Source organism: Motacilla alba, chromosome Z (assembly GCF_015832195.1).
Source record: "Motacilla alba alba isolate MOTALB_02 chromosome Z, Motacilla_alba_V1.0_pri, whole genome shotgun sequence".
Lineage (NCBI taxonomy): Eukaryota > Metazoa > Chordata > Aves > Passeriformes > Motacillidae > Motacilla > Motacilla alba.
The window spans coordinates 56,298,252-56,317,768 of NC_052046.1; the positions used below are offsets into that span (position 1 = coordinate 56,298,252).

The window sequence follows — 19,517 nt, forward strand, 5'->3', positions numbered from 1 at the left end:
GTAGATTATTATATACATATATAGTATCATAGCAGAATATCCCCTGCCAAGGTTTTCAGAATATCAATAAAAAGTATTTTGTTCCCACACACTGATCCTCTATCTTGTATGAATATTACAAACTCCATTTCTCTACAAAATAATTCTATTGAAGATAAATGCTTATACCATGATCAAATGTACTGGTCTGCTGTCTGATAATAGCCTTTAACACAGCAAGTCTTCCAAGTGTTTTGCAAACCTATAATTTTCTATTTTAACATATTTTTATTGTATTAGATAAATCAACAATAGTTAGGACTGTACAGAAGGAATTCTAAATTGAACTGTAACTCCATTAATCTTTAGAAAAAATCATTAATTTAGCATCACAATAAAAAAGAAATCAATATAGACAACATATTTATAATGCATATATATAATTCGATGGATTAAAAAAATCCATTGTTTAATGTCAAGTTGCACAGCAAACTCATTAAAGACCTCTTTTCATTAATTAAAGCAAGGCAACATGAAATATAAGCTGTATTCAACATTCAATACTAATGAGCCATAAAGGTTTGGTTTTGAACATGATAGCAGATGGACATCCACAATAAAGTCCAAAACAGGAAACTCTCCTGGACTCCATTTTTACCCTCCCTGGTTTGCAGTCACATGTCCACAGAATCATAGGATAAGCTGAGTTGGAAGGCATCCAATTAGAACTACCAAGTCCCAACTCCTGGCCCTGCACAGGACATCCCAAAAGTCACACCATGTGCCTGAGAGCATTGCCCAATGCTTCTTGAACTCTGTTAGGCTGGTGCTGTGACCACTTCCCTGGGCGTCTGTTACAGGGCCTAACCACCTTCACCTAAGGGTGAAGGACCTTTTCTGAATATCCAACCTAAACCCCCCAACTCAGTTTCAGGCCATTCCCTCCCTCCTGTCACTGGTCACCAGAGATTAAGGATCAGTGCCTGTCCCTTCACTTCCCTGTGTGAGGAAGGTGTAACTGCAAGGAGATCTCCCCTCAGCATCCTGCAGGCTGAACAGAACAAGTGACCTCAGTCATCCCTCATAACGTTTTCACCAACCTTGCGGCCCTCCTTTCAATGCTCTCTAATACTTTAATGTATATTTTATATTGTGGTGTCCAATGGCAGCAGTTGGTGTAATATATTAATTTAAACTGAGTTTATTCATTCCAGCGGCTGCACTAGAAATATGGAGAAGGAAAAAATGCATCTCTGCTTCAATCTATAATTTTAACAGAAAATGCACCAAAAATAAACTTACCTGTAACAACACTGAGCTTTTGGTTTGGGTTTTTTTCTTTGTTTGTTTTGTTTTTACAGAAAAGCAGAATATTCATATAGAATAGCTACATGTATCCTTTGTGATTTTTCATCTACCCACCAGAATTCACCTTGGTGCATGTGTTCATAACACTCAAAACATAGTAATTGCCATGCAACAATCACTCACACTCCTAGAGAAAATGGCATAGCTTTCTTTCCATCTCAAATTAGAAAATAGTTGAAAACCTCATTTTCAAAATCTCATTTTCAAAGTATAGCCTGTAGTATAATTTCTAGACACATGTTAAGTTCCATTAAATTATTATTGACTTGGATACTAGAAACTTCATGTGAGAGAAGAAAATCTTGACAAAGTATTGTACTCAACAAAGACGAATCACTTCAATAAAAAAGAAAATGAGGTATCCTGGTATAGGAAACTATAACTCTATCAATTGTGTCAAATTTTCACATTCAGACATAGCTCTGAACACTAAGAAACTAGTTTTTTTATACCACCCTTTCCTTAATATTTATTGCCAAAAATATATATTTGGCTTTATACCAAAATCTGAAAAGTAGAAAATGAAAAACAAAAAATGGTGCAACTAAATAGATGCAGCAGAAAAAAAAATCTGCCTCAAAACATAAGCAAAATCTCCTCTGACACATCCATATCACCTTGAAGTTTTAGAACCTTCTAAAATCACTTTTAAGTCTTTTAATTACTTTGGCGGGGAGGGAAACGGAATGTCTAATGACTGTTTTCTGGGAATGCTAATGATCTTGAATATACAACATCTCTCTGCAAAGACGCACATCCATAGTTTACTAGCACACAAATGGATACACTCCAAAAGCATGCTATTTCAACTGGGGAAAAAAAAATTCAAGGGGCATGGAGTGGCTCATCAGAGCCCCACAGTCAAATAAAATAGTTAGGAAGTTTTTGCTTGAGGAGGTAATACATTCGATGGATGTTACCTACAAAACTTGTGTCATATTCTCTTCATGAACTTCTCAATATGCCTAACTAGCTTTACGAAGGCTGTTGATTTAGACTGGATGTGGGGAAGAAATTTTGTATTGTGAGGGTGTTGAGGCACCGGAACAGGTTGTCCAGAGAAGCCGTGGCTGCCCATCCCTGGAAGTGTTCCAACACCAGCCGGATGGGGCTCTGAGCAACCTGGTTTAACGGGAGATGTCCTCTGCCCATGGCAAAGGAATGGAACGGGAGGATCTCTAATGTCCCCTCCAGAAAACTGAATCTAACCAAGATGTACTAATTTGAAACACACAAAGCCAGGCGGAACTACCCCATCTGTGCTGCAACTATAAAAGCTCACCAGTTTCGGCTGAACGAACCACTAGCTTTTCACTAACGCAGGCTGGGAAATTTTAAGCAAGCTAAAAAGCAAAGTAGAAACATCCCTCCGCACCGCTGGCCCCGGAGCGGCGCTGGCTGAGCGCATGCCGTAACGGCGGCTTTGGCGCTTTACCTGGCAGGAAGGGCTGGGTGAACAAGGTCAGAACAGAGCTCCAGCAGCAGCACCCCGGGGCCGCTCCGGACAGCCGGGGCGAGCACGGCCGCTGGGAAGCGCCGGGAAGCGCCGGGAAGCACGGCGCCGTTTCCAGGTCCCGCCAGCAGGGACGCGGCCGGCGCGGCGCGCCTCCCAACGGCAACTTCCGGCCGCGGCGGAACGTCACCGGCGGGCGGGCCGGCGGCGCGCGCAGCCCCGCGCGCAGCCCCGCGAGGCCTGTCCCGGGCGCGTCCTGCGCGCCCTGGGCTCCGAAAACGTAAAGAGGGAGCAGGAAATGGAAAAGACCGACTGGCCTGAGAGCCGGGTTGAGATGTGCATGGCCTCAGATTCGGGGCAGCACATTCTTCCCTGGTATTGCCACGAGAAACAAACAGGTAAATGGTTTCGAGAGACCCTGGGACAAAAATCACGGCAGGGTGGATGAGGGAGACCTCTAACAAGGTTACCATTCCCCTTCTGGTCGCCTCACTGCACAAAGGGAAAGGTTTCTTTGAAGCATCTCTACTGAGAACTTCGAGACCCAGACGTAAACATACATGACGTCAAACAAGAGCAGCATAAGCGAGTGAGTGAATAAAATCCACCCCACCATATCCTAGAAAAGTGGACAATAGCAGTAACGTGTCAGTGGTATATCCTTCAAGGTACAAATTGAAGTTTTAATAAAAAGGAAAAAAGCTCTGTAATATTTTCACCCTCTGAGATAAAGACTCAAAACTTAATTTCTAGTCTCTAACTTGATTTCTGTAATTGGCTTTTGCCCATGGTTTTTGTGTTTCTCCATCATGCAATTATTCTAAATGCCTAGTACCAAATGAAATAAGTTCTTTGCCCAGGTTCACAACAATAGATTTCATTATGTTGCAGTTCTTTTAATAGCAACATGGTTGGGGTTTTTTTGATCAAAAATACAGAGTGAAGATGTCATCTCTGCTGTTGTCTGATGAGTTGTCAAAAATTAATATGAAAAATGGTCTCAGCTAATGAAAAAATATAAATTATGTGATAATATGAAAGGAAGCAGAGACTTAGCATCATATTTGAATGGTGTGATAGTTTTTGGCAGTAAAAAACTTGGAAAATTCTGAACCAGTAGTAATATTAGCTTAACTGCCCAAAATGTCCCACACACTGTTTTTTACATTGATTCACAAAAATTACTGTAGACACAATACTGTTGCTGCATGCATGTAGTTAAACGAACACCTTTCCTTCCTCCCATACTAAAATATCATATATAGAACCATATATAGAATTATTTTGATTGGAAAAGACATCTGAGATCATCAAGTCCTACCATTAGCCCAGCACTGCCACCACTAAACCATGTCCCTAAGTGCTGCATCTATATGTCTCTATGTCCCCCAGGGATGGGGACTTTTGCACCAAGTGGTCATTCATTTTTACATAGGAAGAAAGTTTTTTATCTGTCTTAATATATTGACAATTTTCTGGTTTTTATGAGAAAGTTGATGTCAAGCATATGAGCTTTGCCACCTCCAAGAAAATCAAACAGGTCTGACTTGTTTAAGCCATCGGAAAAATGCAGTTTGTTCTTGCTTAACACAGATGGTGTGAAATTTTACAGTTAAATTTTATAAAACAACATTTTGCATTTAAGGAGGAGAGAGCCTAGAACAAATCACAACTTGCTCTGTGGCAACTGCAGGGAGTGTTCTGGACCTGACTTGAGTTTCAGGATCAATACTGAAAGGGATAAGATAATTCTTCTCACAAGGACTTACCTTTGTGTTCAAGTAGCACAGAGGGGAGCTGGCAGAGAACTGACTTGTAGAACTTGTGCATCAGGCCACACACCAAAGACGAAAACTTGAGCATGAAATGGCTAGGTCTGCCCCTGTAAAACAGTGTAAGGAGTAATTTTTTGTGCCATACTATGACTTGCAGGTGGGGCCATCACATAGGCCTAAACCCAGAGAGAGTTGACCAGCAAGCTAATTTTTGATGCAGAACTAGAATTAGACACAACAGGACAAGCAGGCCATAAGAAATAAGGTAGTGGGTTTACATGTGGTTTTGAGATCTTCACTTTGAAGAGAGATATTTGTGGGGAGGCTGGCAGTGGCTGATGTGCTCACTAAGGAGATCAGCTGACAGAAACAGGAGAGGAGGGCATAGTGGCTTGAAACGCTAGGTGAGGAGGAAGCTTAATGTGGACTGGTAAACCAACCAGGAGAGAATAGATATGGAGAGGACAAGGGTAGTAACAGAGTCTGAATTAGTAGCAATCCTAGTTAAAAAACATAACAAATCTACCAACCGAAAAAAAAATCTCCACCAAACCCAAGAGTTAATGGCGGCTAAAGTAGCAGGTAAGGACTCTGTTACAGGCTTAAGAAAATAAAACAACCGTAAGTTGTTGCATGCGGGGGGAAGTCAGGACATCAAGCAAGTGGCTGGGGAGTGAGTACCCGGGTAACACGGGCAGCTTTGGGTCCGGCAGCAGGAAGGGATGAAAAGCCCGGCAAGGGAACGGCTCTCTAACAGACTCGTGGGGCATGAGACACACAAAGGGCCCCGCGGGGACAGTCGCACTGGAAAGTAGATTGGCGCTCATTAACCACGCCAGCCTGTCCGTGGCTGAGCAGGGCCCATTCCTCCGTGTGCGTGGCGATCCTAAGCTCGGCTCCCGCCGCCACCGCGGCCGGGGGCGGTCCCACAGCCGCGCCGCTGCGGCAGCTGCTCCTCCTCCTCCTCCTCCTCTTTTCTTCCTCCTCATCCACCTCCGCTGCCTCCGGCGGCGTCGCGGCCGCTCCGCCCCCACCGGAGGAGGAACGAACCACTTCTCTGACTGCGGGGAGAAGAAGCGAACGAGACTTTTCCCATTCTTTTCTCCAGCCCTGCCTGGGATCCGGGGGGCTCTTTACTTTCCTGGCTACCCGCATTCCCCCAGGCGTGGAGGCGGGAGCCGAGGCGTCTGTCTTACGGCAGGGCTATCGCCGAGTCCTCGCCGGCACTCCAGAGCTCCCCCGCCGTCCCTGTGCGGCGTGCCGGGTGGTACCGGCCCGCAGGCGGGAGGAGGCGGCGCGGCTGTGTTTCCCGCGGCGGGCGGCGGGCCGGACGCCAGCGCGCTTGGTAGCGGCGAGTGCACCGCTAGCGGTGAAGCGGCGGGCGGGTGGGCTGGGGAGAGCGAGAGAGAGAGAGAAAGAAAGAGGGGTCGGGGGAAGAGGGAAAGAGAGAAAAATGGATGGATGGAGGAGAGGAGAGGAGGGCGGGCGGAGTTTCTGTCCGCGCGCCCCCTCTCTCCCCCCTCCTGCCCCCCTGCAGCGCTCTCGCGCCATAGTGCCCGCGTGCGTGAGGGGCCGAGCGCCGGTTGGGAACGGGGGAGGTCGGGACAAGGTGGCGGGTGGCTGTCCCGGCCGGGGCGGCCTGGCCCTGCCCGCGGGCGGGCGCTGACGCTGCCGAGTGCCCGGGGGGTCTGTTTGCAGGGGTGAAGGGCGGGCACGGCGCAGCGCGCCCCAGCCAGGGGCCGCCCGCCCTTGCTGACGTGCCTTCTTGTGTTGTCCTTCTGTGCTCTCTCCCGCCCCGGTGTGTTTATCCCGGCAGCGAGTGGCACCTCGTGTGGCTGGCAGTGCCTCGGTGGTTGCCGGAGGCGCAGAGCCTTTCCTTCGCTGAGCCCGGCTCGCCTGGCGGCAACAGGGAGTCACGTCGGTGAGAAAACATGAGCCGAGATTTCAAACCCGGAGACTTGATCTTCGCCAAGATGAAAGGTTACCCCCATTGGCCGGCCAGGGTAAGGCGCCCCCTCCTCCCCCTGCCTCGATCTCTGCGGGGTGCGCTCACACACCTGTGCTGAGCAGCACCTTCAAGCTTCGCCTCCTATGAGGGAGGACGCGTCTCGGCTCCCGGGGTAGGAACCGGCTTTGCAGTCACATTGCAGATCCATACCGTAAAAAGTAGCCCTCTCTAGTAGTCATTAGTTGTCCTAATTTGTGTAACGCGGCTTTATGGAATGAAGACTGCTGTATGGTAGCCTGACGCTGGAGCATGTGCAGGCCCCTGGAGCTGTTCAATAATCGTGTCCCCAAATAACTGCTCTTGGCAAAAGAAAACCACGAATTTATGGCAAGATTACTCCTAAGTGGGCTATGTCTACTGTGCCTATTTCTCTTAAATAGGCTAAGTGTATGTGGTAACTTGTCCAGTCCTTTTTTGTGTTCTCTGTGCTCCAGTGGAAAAGGCATGCCAAGTTCTGGGACTGCTGTAGGTCATTTGTTGGATGTGGGAATGGAGGTAAAAAGGTGTTTATGCTGGTAAAGGTGTTTAGGCTTCCACAAGTTATCAGGTCAGCATACGGGTAGGAAGTCTTCCTGTTGCTTTTCCTTAAGGATGGGGTAGTATGTGGATGAAATTGAATTGTGCCTTTTACCTGTAAAACATTGTAATTTCTCCTTTTAAGAGAAGAGGTCATGTGAAAAGTATCTCTGTAAACTGAAAGTAATGTAATTTTTATTGTTGCTAATACCGGTTTTGATTCTGCTATTTTTTTAACATACTGTTAAAAAGAGATTTAAGTTCCTGTTTTACTTTTCTGTAGCTTTTTTAATTCCCATTTTAATGCCTAATTTTTACATATCTCCTCCTAAACTGTTCTTGACTCTTACTTGCTTTGAATTATAATAGGCTGTGTTTTTCCTAGGTGGATGAAGTTCCTGATGGAGCAGTAAAACCGCCTATGAATAAAATGCCTATTTTCTTTTTTGGCACCCATGAGACGTAAGTCCTTTATATTTCAGGGTTGTATTTTTTTCATGTTTAAATGCTGTGACAAAAAGTTATCTTCTCTGAATATAGTGTATTTCAAACTATTGTATTTATTAGCACGTCTTCCTAAATTGATCTGGTTTGTCAGCACATGATGTAACATTTACTTAAGCTCTTCAGGTGAATGGTAGACCATAACCATAGCATGTATGCTTTGCTCATCAGAAGAAAAAAATTGTACCCACAATGATGTGGCTGATTGGTTTTTCTTTTTATCTGTAATGAGCTTAGTTATAGTCCTGTATGTTGTCAAAATTCTCAATACTATATTCTCAAAGAAAGTGAAATAGGCAAAATTTGAGAGATGGACCGATCTGGAGTGTACTGGAGTTGTTTTTATTGTTTGGTTTGTTTTTTTCCTGATGAGGTTTTGGGTTGTGGGTGGCCTTATGTTTATGAGGTCTGGAGAGAGAGATGAAGAAGTACAGTTTGCTTCATACCTATCAACCTGCAAAATACTCATTTTTGGGTTCTATGAGCAGTGTTTTGCGGTCATACAGTATTTGCTCGAAGAGACTGTATGTCTTCCACTGCTGGATTTCATAGAAAATACTCTGGGGTTTAAGTAGTTATCTGTTTTTGAAAATTAGTGTGTTGCTTTTTAGCATGACTGGTTCGGTTACTGTAGATTTAAGGCATCATCAGATTCGGTGCTCCATTTTTTGTTTGAGTTGCTAAAAGAAACCCAAGCAATTTAAACCTGCATTAGTGTAATTTTAATTCTTCTGTTTTTCTTTAAAAAATGACAGATTGAAGTTGTGTGCAAAAGTTGTCCATTTCTCTCATTTTGTGGAAGGATTTTGCTTTTTTCATCTTATTAAATGTATTGAAATTGCTTTAATCTGTTACTTTGTATCCATCTTTAGCATGTAAGTATTTTGCTAAGATGATACATTGTCCTGTTGAGTTAAAGAGTAAGCATCCCCTACTGTTGGCATTACTTGCTATTACTTTTCTTAAAAAGTGCTTTCTGTGATGAAAAAGATACCTATATGCTTGGATCATGCTTTTTCTTAGCTAATCTTTCAATAAATCTTTCAATGCTAATTTTTTTTAAATTTGAATAGAGTTTTTCTCTGTGTGTAATTTTGTGGATAAGGAAGAGTTCCTGGAATTCGATTCAAGGTTGTGAGGTTCGTCTTGTCCATTGTTTTAATTATCGTTTAAAATGTGTTAGGTTACCTTTTTTTTCTTAAATTTTTCACACAACCAAACTTTTTCTTTGGCAACTGCAATGCAATACTGCTTTGGTTCTGTTGTTGGTGAAGTGTGTGTCATTCTGGATTGCAGTGAGGTGTTGTGCAGTTGTAAATAAGTTTGGGAATGCAGGTTGAATGTAAGGAAGACAGAAATAACTCCTCATCTAAACGTTTAGAACCACCTGTGCAAGTTTTGAGAAGTTTTATGTCCAACTTCAGATTTCATGTAGGGCTCTTAAGAGGTGTTTGGATTTGAAAGGTTTGGTAATTGGGGGCTTTTTTTCTAGTTTGTGTGAGTAATTTCAAATGTTCCTCACTCTGATGTAGTTACTGAATAAAGTTTTGCTGCGATTTGGTTTTTGTTAGGCTCTAGGTTCTGGTTTACTACATTTCAGAAATCCTTAGAATACCAGAGAAACGTTTTGCCTCTGCTTCACACACATTGCAGTGTATGGTGTTTGTTAAGCATGTTGCTTATCTTAAGATCTGTAGAGTGATAATAGGTGAAACTTTTAAAGTTCTTGGTCTCACTTACTCCTTACAGCAGATACCTATAAATTACAATAGGAAGGAACTGATCAGGTGACAAAGGAGACTTATGTTCTGTAGTGTGTAATTTTGTTTAGGTTTTTAGTTGTAAATAGTGACTTCAGTGATCCATCAGGAATTATATAGAGTTAACAATTTCTTGTACTTTTTTCATGGTAATTAAAGTAAATTCGGTAAACTTGTTCTGTGCTGCGCTTTTCACTGTTCAGACTTACACATTGTGCAAAGTTAGATACTCTATCTTCAGCATTTTAGTAGGCTGTATGTATAGTCTGTCATACTGTAAGTAGTGGCAACTCTGAAAAGTCACGTAATCAGTTTATCATGCTGAAAAGTCCTTATAAAGGATGTCAGGATTTCAGGCTGCACAGATGGTTACAGCAGGAAAAAGAAAGCAAGACTGGTTTGGGAATAATTCTTACTTGACTTTTAGAAATAATATTAATTGAATGTATTAAATTCCTGTAAGTCTTAATCTGTACTTTGTGATTTTTTTGTTTTCTCTTAAGTTTTGTAAAAAACCCAACTGAATGTGTTTCTATCTAGGGAGAGTAATAAAATGAATACTATTTAAATAAACACTTTATTTGGATATGTTGTGGCAGTAGATCATATCAGTACAAATTTTGTTTGGTCACAGACAAACAGGTCACACTGAACACTAGTTTCTGGACTTTCTATGTTAGGGTAATCTCTTTTCATTCAGTTTTTCTTGTTCCTTTTTTTTTATTGGTACATGAGGGCTAAACTGCAGCAGCCTAGTTAGCTTCATAACCTTTTCACAGTAGCTGTTCTCAGGTGTTTTTCAATGCCTGATAATATGGGCAAAGGCTTAGAGGCTGGAAAAATGCTTACTTTTAGAGAATAGGGAAGAAGAGAGGCAACTTTTTTTCCTATTTTTGTCTCTCCCAGTTGCTCTGTCTGCCTACCCATCTTTTTGGTCTGGGTAAATAAGCTTGGCAGGTGCATGTTTCCCACACTGGCTGAGTCCTCTCTATCTGTCTCTTGCCAAGAGGTGGGTGATTTGCAGTCTAAGCTGACAATAGCTTACTTAATACTTACTGCACATAGATGAGTGTTTACAGCTGGAGCAGAAAATGCTTAAGCTTTCAATGAGATTCTATGATTTTTCTTTTTTCTCTCCTCCTTATTGGGGTGTAAGTCTGAGGTAGCTGCTTTTTTTTTATAAGGATAATGAAGGAAGTAGTGGCGTGGAGCTTAGAAATATCTGTTTAAATTTAATATGAGCTGGTACTTCAGAAAGCAAGTGTCTGCAACTTTCAAATAGTTGGATGTAATATAATTGCAGTAACACAATGTCTAGGCATGGATTGAAACTGAGAATGTTCTACTAAAGAGTACATTTTTCTGTTATCAGCAGGTAGATTGGTACAGTGAAATCCTAAGTTCAAAAGACCATGAAGGTAGAGCAGAAATGAAATAGTCATTGATGCTCTTCAGCATAAACCATAATATTGAGTCTCAGTATTTCCTTCCCTCAGTAAGAAGGGAAGTCTCTTTTTGTGGCGGTAGTAATGGAGACCTTGGGGTGTTGCAGGCCCAAGTTTAGAAAACTTAAGGACTCTAGTAGAATGGTTGTTATAGTACTAATGACTTTAATAACACGTGGTGCTTACTTCTTTGAAAAGACTAACCAATTAAAATGTAAATTCTGTTTTTTCTTTCCTTAAGGGCATTTTTGGGGCCAAAGGACATATTCCCTTATTCAGAAAATAAAGATAAATATGGCAAACCAAACAAAAGAAAGGGTTTTAATGAAGGGTTGTGGGAAATTGATAATAATCCCAAAGTGAAATTCTCTCATCAGCAGGTAAGCTATGCAGACTCTACAAATCTTTGTTGCTTTGGGTGAGGGAGGAGGGGAAACGCAGTAAGTGTTTTCCTGACACAGAGTAATGACTTACTGCTGCTGTTTAACTGCAGGTTGGACAAAATTTAATATATTTTAAATACTATTTGTTTTTAGTGTCTAGTATCAATAGCATAAGAAGAGGAGATACATGCGCACTTAAACTACACACTTAAAACTATATGTATATTCCTGAAATACATTTATAGTTGCATGACTGCTTGAAAAGTGGTGGGTTTTTTGGAGTCTCAGTTACTCTGCCTTATGTGTTCTAAAACCAAATACCTATGTCCACAATTATCCTTGTAAGATTCCAGTACATGCTCTCCTAGTGTGCAATATTTTCATTCTAGCTGTTGGAAGCAAAGAGATGTTTGCCTTTTAGCCCTTGTCACATGACTTAATTCAATTTTTGTCCATCAGTAATTCCTTGCTTCTTGCCCATTTGTAAGACTTCCAAACTTAAACCAGAGCTATGCAATGCTAGCCATAAAAGGACCCAAAGTTAATATGAAGACGAATTCTCATACTCATTTTGTCTTTGCTTGCTCTGGACATTCTGTAAGCTTTTAGTTTTTTTGCTGTGTATACTGAATGTATACTGACCTTGGCTCCATGGGGCCTTCTAGGCAATGCTGCAATAATAATAGAAAGAATTGCTGTCTTCTGTTTTTATTTGCTGTTTTTTCACAACATGCCAGGTTGCCATTTCAGCACCAATAAATTCCAGCTTCATAAGATACCTACATTACTGTGTTTCTGGTTTGAAGGAGAGCACGGATAAAGATTTAAGGATTTTCTGAAGTATTGTCAGAATATCATGTATTCCATCTCTACACTTTATTCTTTGGAATATGGAGAGATGCTAATCCCCACATCACAGTGGGAAGGACTGTAGTAAAAAGACAGATTCTTTCTGCTACTGTAAGACACAAATTGATAAACCTTTTCACTGTCCTTGTAGTGGCAATTGAAAAGAGATGTGCTGTGGATGTCCGAGGCAGTTGTGAGCTATACCAGTTATTCTAACTAGGTTAATCTGGGTATAAATAAACAACAGTAAAAATTTTGTCTGATATTTTGTTTCGCTGCAGAAATCAGTCACTTCTGTTAAGCAGTGCTTTCAGTAGCATCTGAAACATTTGTAGATACATCTCCAATTGAGAAAAGACACAAAACATGTTGCTAAGAGATAGGTGCAGACTGTTTCCTTAGTGTAACAGCTTTTCTTCAAGATAGTCCTTTTGCATTTGGAGTTCCATTCAGATTCTTCAGCTTCAGTGGCAGCACTTTTCACACTGTCTTTCTTGGTCAGGTTCTGCCTAGAGCCATTGGGTAGTTCTTTGCAGTTTTTTCCCTATTTCTGTACTGAAAAGAAAGAAAAAGTTTTTTTTTCCCACAAGTCATATTAAATCCTCTTCCTCTAAATGAGCCATAAAATTACTGGAAGAAGAAACTTTTCTTAGTAGGGTTGTTTTGACTTGAGTCCTGCATCCACTTCTAGACTACTCAGTACAAATTGAGGAACATACTGCACAGAGACCCATGGAAGGCCATGAATCTGATGGACTGGAGCATTTCTGTTGTGAGGAGAGACTCAGCTGGGACTGCTCAGTCCTGGTGAACTCATGCGGAATCTCCTCAATTTATACAAAGATGTGAAGCAAGGGTACGAAGAGACTGGGTCAGACCCTTTTTTGGGGTTTCCAGTGACTGGACCAGAAGCAAAGAGCACAAACTGAAACACAGGAGGTTCCCTCTGAATATAATGGAGCTTTTTTTTTTTTCATTGAGGGTCACCGAGCACTAGTGAGGTTATGGAGTCTCCATTCTGGGAGATACCTAGAAGTCATCTGGACATGGTCCTAGTCAGCCAGCTCTAGGTTTCCCTGCTTGACCAGGAAGGTTGGGTCAGTTTGAATTACAGAAAGAATGAAGTTAAGCAATAGATTATTGCAAATTTCCTTCTGAATTTGATGTTCAGCTGTAAAACAGTTTCCTTTTGATAGTCTTCTCCTCTGTGTTAGGCATTATTAAAAGCAAGTTTTACTTGAAGTAAATCAAGCCCTTTAGCCAGCTTTTGTTTTTACTTGTGGATGGTCCTTGTTGGTGCTAATAGAGTACATCTGCAAAAGGCTTTACTTAACAGCTACAGTTTTTTTGGGGAGTAGGACTTATGGATATTTTAAATAATGGAAAGAATGAATGTTTAAATATGTAATATCCTGATTTCCCTTGGAATAGAGTTAGTTTTCTTCTTCGTTGCTGGTGCAGTGCTATGTTTTGCATTTAGTATGAGAATCTTGTTGATAACAGTGTTTTAATTTTTACTAAGTAGTGTTTTCCTTGGTTAAGAGTAAACACTATTTAGCAACAACTGAAACATCTGTGAGTTTTGAACATAATTCTTGTACTAAATCCAAAACACAGCACTGTACCAGCTATGAAGAAGAGAATTACCTCTATCTCAGCTGAACCTGGGACTACTGGGGAGTTTATGGGGAAGCTGGAATTTCTTTTAAGGGTGGTAGAGTGCCTGAAATCAGCTTCTGAGGCTCTACCATCTTTGCAAAAAAAAAAGGTATGGTATAGGCAACAAAACATTAATTTGGTTCAGTTTACTCAGTTGGCATACACTTTTTGTTACTTGTTCTGGTAGCAAGAAACCAGGAGAGAAAAAAAGAGTAGGAGAAACATGCTTCCCTCCAGCCACCTTTGCTCTAGCTTTGTTGGTCCCCAGTGTCCTCTCTGGACATTTCAGTGTGTTCCCTGGGTAAGACAGTTGTGGTTTAGGAGGCAGTCAGTTGTGAATTGGTTACCTTGTTTTTCGTGTTTCTTGTTTCTTACTCAGCAGGTGCAGTGTGGGCTTCTCCGGGCTGCTGCCCTACCCCTTCGTGTACCTTCTGTCTCTCTACCAGTGCTTGGCGTTAAGGGAGCTTCCTTGTCTGACCATGCAGGGGCTGCTATGACAGTCATGCTCACCAGCACCTGAACTGGGGCTGATGCCCTTTGCAGCAGACAGCTCCAGTGATCCCATTGGGTGTCCTGGTGTCTCCCTGCACACACCACATTCGCACAGGCAGACAAGGTTTCCATTTTGGCTGGACCCTGAGTTTCATTTAGCAGTCTGAGGCGGCTGGGTCCGTAAAATAGTTTAATCATTATGCAACCACAGAATAACAGCTTGAGCTTGGTGCTTCCTGGGAAAGACCCTGCACAAAGGAAGCCCTGGGAATTTATATCTTCACAGGCTAAGCTTGGAAACTGTTGGGTCCTCCAGTTGAGTCCTTGGTTCCTGATGTCTCTGAGTTTCCACTCACCTGGCTGGCTACTGTGTCCTTTGCATGCAAAGTTCAAGATCTCTTGCCTCCAGCTCCTGCCATTCACAGCTCAGTCTGCAATGACATTAAATACTTTCACTAAATGTACTCCTCAACATAAGGCAAACTCCAACAATGGAGTTTGGCTTGGGCAATGTCTTATGTGTCTCTTCTTTCAGTGTCCCTTCTTGACTCTGGCATCTCTTTTGCCTCAGAACCCCAAGTGCTCTGTGCAGGCATCTTGTTCTGTGCATGACCATCCTTCCATCCCCTCTCCCCTTTCTTCCACTGCTATTTGGGTGAAGGCACCATCTGTTCCCAGGTGAGGTGGGATGTTGAAGTGGGTCAGTTCATCCTTTGCTAGCCAATTGTGATCTACTCTGGACAGTGATGGGCTTGGTTCCACCCATGTCACCGGCACATGCGCACAAGCATGAGGGATGAGCGTAGTCAATGAGGGATGTTGAAAGGGGAGGCAAGTAGTTGCTTATAAAAACTGATCATAAAGTAACATAGGTGCTGATAAGTAAATACACTGTTTTCCCAACAATATCTTTTAAGTGGAATAATGTTTTATGGCCTGCTAATATTTTGCACTATTCAGCGCATAGGTGAATGGACACATTTCTTTAGCTGTAGTCTTGGTTGTGACTGTATCTTAGGATATTCCTTGATCTCTATGTTTTATCTACATATAACTCTTTGATTTTAGAGATTCTTAGAGCTAAGTTACACACTTAAAAAACACAGCAGGGAGGACAGTTCAGGAGTCAGCTTAAAAATTTAGGATGAGTAGGAAGTTTTGTGTGGGCATGCAGCAGGTATGGTCAGAGGGAAGTGGGTGATCACATGAAGTTTAGGCAAAGTTGAGGTTTTAATCTGAATACAAGATAATATTAAAGGGGCAGACTTGTCAGCTTATAGTATAGAGGCATTTGTTTGGAATATTTTTCCTTTTTTTTTTGTCTTTTTGATGAGCATATGTCCCAGTATGGTTGTGTGCCCTAAGCCGTCCACCACCCTAACATGGAAGTGGGGAAATTGAAATATACTACTGCTACTGTAAGACCGTCCACCACCCTAACATGGAAGTGGGGAAATTGAAATATACTGGGAGCGAGATTAAATGACAAAAGAGGTCAAATGATGGTGATCAAAACAGTAATTTGGTTTTATTCACTGTCAAAGAAGTGAGCAAGGAAGAAAATAGAAAAGTAGGGAAAAGCGAAGAATTACAAAAAGTGAGAAAGGTAGTCACCACCAGGAATCTGTGGCATCCTGTGGAGATCCTTCTTTCCTCTGTTGGTGTGTAGAGCTCTGTTGGGACCTGCCGCCCACTCATTTCTGTCTTGGCTGAGCGCTGCTTTGTGGCACTGGCTCAGCAGTTTCACTGCAGTGCCAGGGGCCATGACAGTGGCACATTGTCCTGGGGTGACTTTATGAATTGTATCCCCATTCATCTGTTCAGCCCAGAATTAACTTCTGCACCTTTAAGACTGGTTCTGAGAGCGAAGCAGCGGGAATTTTGCCTTAAACCAGGACACATGCATCGAGGTTCATACATTCCTGGGGTACCCCTCGTCCCTGGCAGCGGCGGTGCCGTGGATGGTCATGGCCCATTGCTGCACCACATCTTCAGCTGCAAGGTGTTCTGGCGCCTGGGTGTCATGGTTCGCACTGTTGGCAGCTTAGGCTCAAGAAGCTGCAATCTGCTTCTGCTTTGTAAATTCTGCTATTCACTCTGATGGACCCAAGCAGTGGCAAAATGGGTTGTTTGCTAGCAGTTTTCCACTGCTTTTTTTTTATCTTAGTAAGGCCTTCTGAGAGCTGTGTTTTCTGTTTCATTGCCAGAACTGGAATGCTCTTAGAACAGTATTGATACTTTGCAGATGTTGCTTGTAGCTCCTAGTAAGGGAGTTGGAGGGCAGAAAGGAGATTGTAGATCGGGCTTAAACCCAAACCCACTTCCCCAGTGGGGGGGATAAAAAAGTCAGGGGAGCTATGCCAGCTTTATTTCAAGTAGCTAGTATGTAAGAAGCAGAAAGCCATACACATGTAATGGAAGAAAAAAGTGTAATTTAGGCATTATCTCCTCTGTAACTATGTTACGTGTTAATTCATTAATTATCTTACTGTAATCTTTTTTCTGCTTACATTTTCAGGAACAAGTAGTTGAATCGCTAAAGATTTATAGCATCTTTAAAACTGCATTTCCTTATAGTAGCATCAAAAGTTGTATTTGACCAAAACAATTTTTTTATCTCTAAGATACTTTATGTTATACATAAGACTTGCACTGCAGTATAGTAATGTGAAAATGAGTTGTTACAACATCACAGTTTGAAAGTTTAATAAATAAATTGCAGATTAAATTGAAAACAGTGGAAATTAATGAAATATGATATATTTATTATTCTTGTCTGTCTACTAAGGGGTTTCTTGACGTGATGCTTTCTTAAGTAGTGTATATGGGAGAATATATTTCAGGTGAGGAAGGGATTTTTATCTCATTTTTGATGTTTTTTTTAATTGAAGCCCCATCCAGCCATAAACACTCCTATCAATGAAACTGTTGAAGAAGGCAGTCAGGAGCCTGCTGAGGGGAGTGAAGAAAAAGCAGGAGCCAAAAGGAAAAAGTGTTCAGTCCCAAAAGTAAGTGACTGAATTTCTGCTTCATTCTGCCTGAAATATTTTCAAGTCAAAACTATATTGCCAAGTCTTTACTTAAATACTTTAAACTAACAGCTGTTTAATGTTGTAACTTGCCTGTGCTTGCTTCTCTTCAGATATACTTACAGGAATACTTTTTTCCTTCTGTTTTCCTTTTACAGTGCTCTATATGTTTTTGGAAAATTAATTTCTTTAACAGCCTGTATTTCTGTATCGTAATACAAACTAAATTCATACAGCACTACCTAGGCAGGAGAAGTTGGAAATTATAATTATGATCAAGAATTAGGTTAACTTTTTCCCTTCTGTTTTTGAAGACTTTTTCATATTATAGACAGGTATGACTCACTTTCAATTGTGATAATTTGTATTGAGAAGTAGAACAGAGCATTAGGGTCTGTCATGGGTGAAAGGATACTTAAGTGTGTTTGCCAGAAAAGGTTTATAAGAATCAGCTTTAATTAGACCATACCCTTAATGAGTTACTTAGGATGTAGAGGATCTCATAGCTGTATCAATTCAGCTCCTAAGCCAGGAATCAGTATGCAGTAGTTTACACAGAGTTTAGCTTCTTTGCTATGTAAATGTGTGCATACCTTAGTAACCTTCCAAAATGAAATTCATTTCAGTCTGAAACATCTTTGTTTCAATTTGCTGGTGCAGTACGTAGTTTATATCGTAAGAGGTAAAGCTTGCTAGCTTCCTGTACATTAAATGATTTGGTAGTAACACTGCTTTGAACTTTTCTCTATTCTTGAGTGTTTTGTTCATATGGGGATATTTCTCATATGACATGGGAGAGATACTGTGTGTTGTCAACTCTTCTCTGTGATTTTAAGAATAGAATTCTAAAATAACAAAAAATGTCATGCAAATGGGATTGACATTTATGGTATCTCATTTGTTTGTAACTTATTTCTGGAAATTACTACTCAACATGATGAGCAGTGTCGTTAAATTAAATGTTAGACTATTTTGAATGGACTTCCCTTTATTCTTGACCTTTGTTTCTATTTTGATTATTTGCCAAGATTTAATGTAGTTTTTCCAGTAGGTGTTGCTGGCTGTTCTTCAGTAGTGACTCACAATTGCAACTGCAGAATTTGCAGTGTGTCAGATACATAGCAAACAGAATTAGTGTCCAGTAGCTGTAACAGCTTGGTTATTCAAGAGTAAAAAACTTCTTTGATTGGAGGGAAAAAAAAAATTAGTCTGCTGGTAGTATACTGATAGATGATGTTGAGAATGGTTTTGGTGAGTTGGAGCCTGCAGAAATATTGATGGATTATTTCTCCTGACTTCTTACTGCCTAGAGTTTCTTATTTTAGTACTTGCAAGTGGGGAATGTGAGGGTGATTTGGGTTCTGTTTGCTATCCCTTAGCAGTGCTTTGAAACACATAATTTCCTGACAATGTTAGCAAACCAGTGCTGCTGTTGCCTATGCATGCTGCCTATAAAAGCATTTGTTCTTAGCATTTGCTGCTGTGAGGGGGAAACTTTTAAACTGGGCTGATTAATTAATGAGTTTGCTTCACTCTGAATTTAGCCTTAAGCAGCATGTGCTAGTGGGAATGCCAATGACTTAAGCTTCATGTTTCTCATCAAAAGTGCTTCTAGGCTGTTCAGTGCTGGCACAGTGTGAGAAACAAGAAGACATAGAGCCATTTAAACATAAAGATGGAAGGAAAGATCCTGACAGGGTGCTTTTGTATAGATTTGCCTAATTAATCATCTTAAGGCAAAATACAGAGCAAATTTCTTTTTTATATGCACTATGTATAGTAATGTAGCTATAACATTCCACTAATCAGTCCTTGTACTGTGGTTTACTTTGATTTTAGTGAAGCAATAGTTCTTCTGTCTTAAAATTGTACTCTGTAAAAAGACTCAGTGATGTTACGTGTCTCCATGTAATTAGAAATACTGTGTTATAGGTGCTTTGTTTAGTGTTGAAATTTTAAAAGCTAGCTACTTAAAAATGTAATTTTAAAAAAGGTTCTTGAAGGTGGGACAAGCCAATAGTATACAAATTGAGAGAACTGATAATCTAAAGGACATGCACATATGTAGGCTGCAAGGAAATGTTGATTATTTTCAAGTAAATAATTACAAATGCTTGATTTTTCAAGTTCTAACTGTTTTCTCAAAACCAAAACTAGTATTTTAAAGGCTTAAAAACTGCAACAAAACAAGAAAAAGTGCATAAATTACAATCTCACAAATTATAAAACAATTGACTTGTGGTTTGTTTACAATTTGGCCTGGTTGCAGCTAGGGTAGGGTTTATTTTCTTCTTAGT

The 19,517-nt window shown here is 41.1% G+C and overlaps 2 protein-coding genes across 22 annotated transcripts in view; one reads left to right on the forward strand and one right to left on the reverse strand.

The window, feature by feature from the left end:
- Window positions 1-4,678, reverse strand: part of CCDC171 (coiled-coil domain containing 171) — a 206,358-nt gene extending 201,680 nt beyond the window's left edge. For 18 of the 19 annotated variants that reach the window (XR_005255448.1, XR_005255450.1, XR_005255449.1 and 15 more), the window contains exon 1: window positions 2,783-2,967. The gene's annotated coding sequence lies outside the window, so the exon portion shown is untranslated. Of the gene's footprint in view, window positions 1-2,782; window positions 2,968-4,569 lie in introns of those variants that run through there. The other variant, XM_038125184.1, reaches the window with a different exon arrangement.
- The window catches only part of PSIP1 (PC4 and SFRS1 interacting protein 1), a 34,943-nt gene continuing 18,461 nt past the window's right edge, over window positions 3,036-19,517 (forward strand). Inside the window, exons 1-5 of one of the 3 annotated variants that reach the window (XM_038125204.1) lie at window positions 3,036-3,198; window positions 6,392-6,578; window positions 7,485-7,561; window positions 11,050-11,188; window positions 17,083-17,199. In XM_038125204.1, coding sequence (XP_037981132.1) covers window positions 6,507-6,578; window positions 7,485-7,561; window positions 11,050-11,188; window positions 17,083-17,199 — 405 coding nt within the window. In that variant the 5' untranslated portion in view covers window positions 3,036-3,198; window positions 6,392-6,506. Of the gene's footprint in view, window positions 3,199-5,774; window positions 5,945-6,391; window positions 6,579-7,484; window positions 7,562-11,049; window positions 11,189-17,082; window positions 17,200-19,517 lie in introns of those variants that run through there. The other 2 variants (XM_038125202.1, XM_038125203.1) reach the window with 2 other exon arrangements.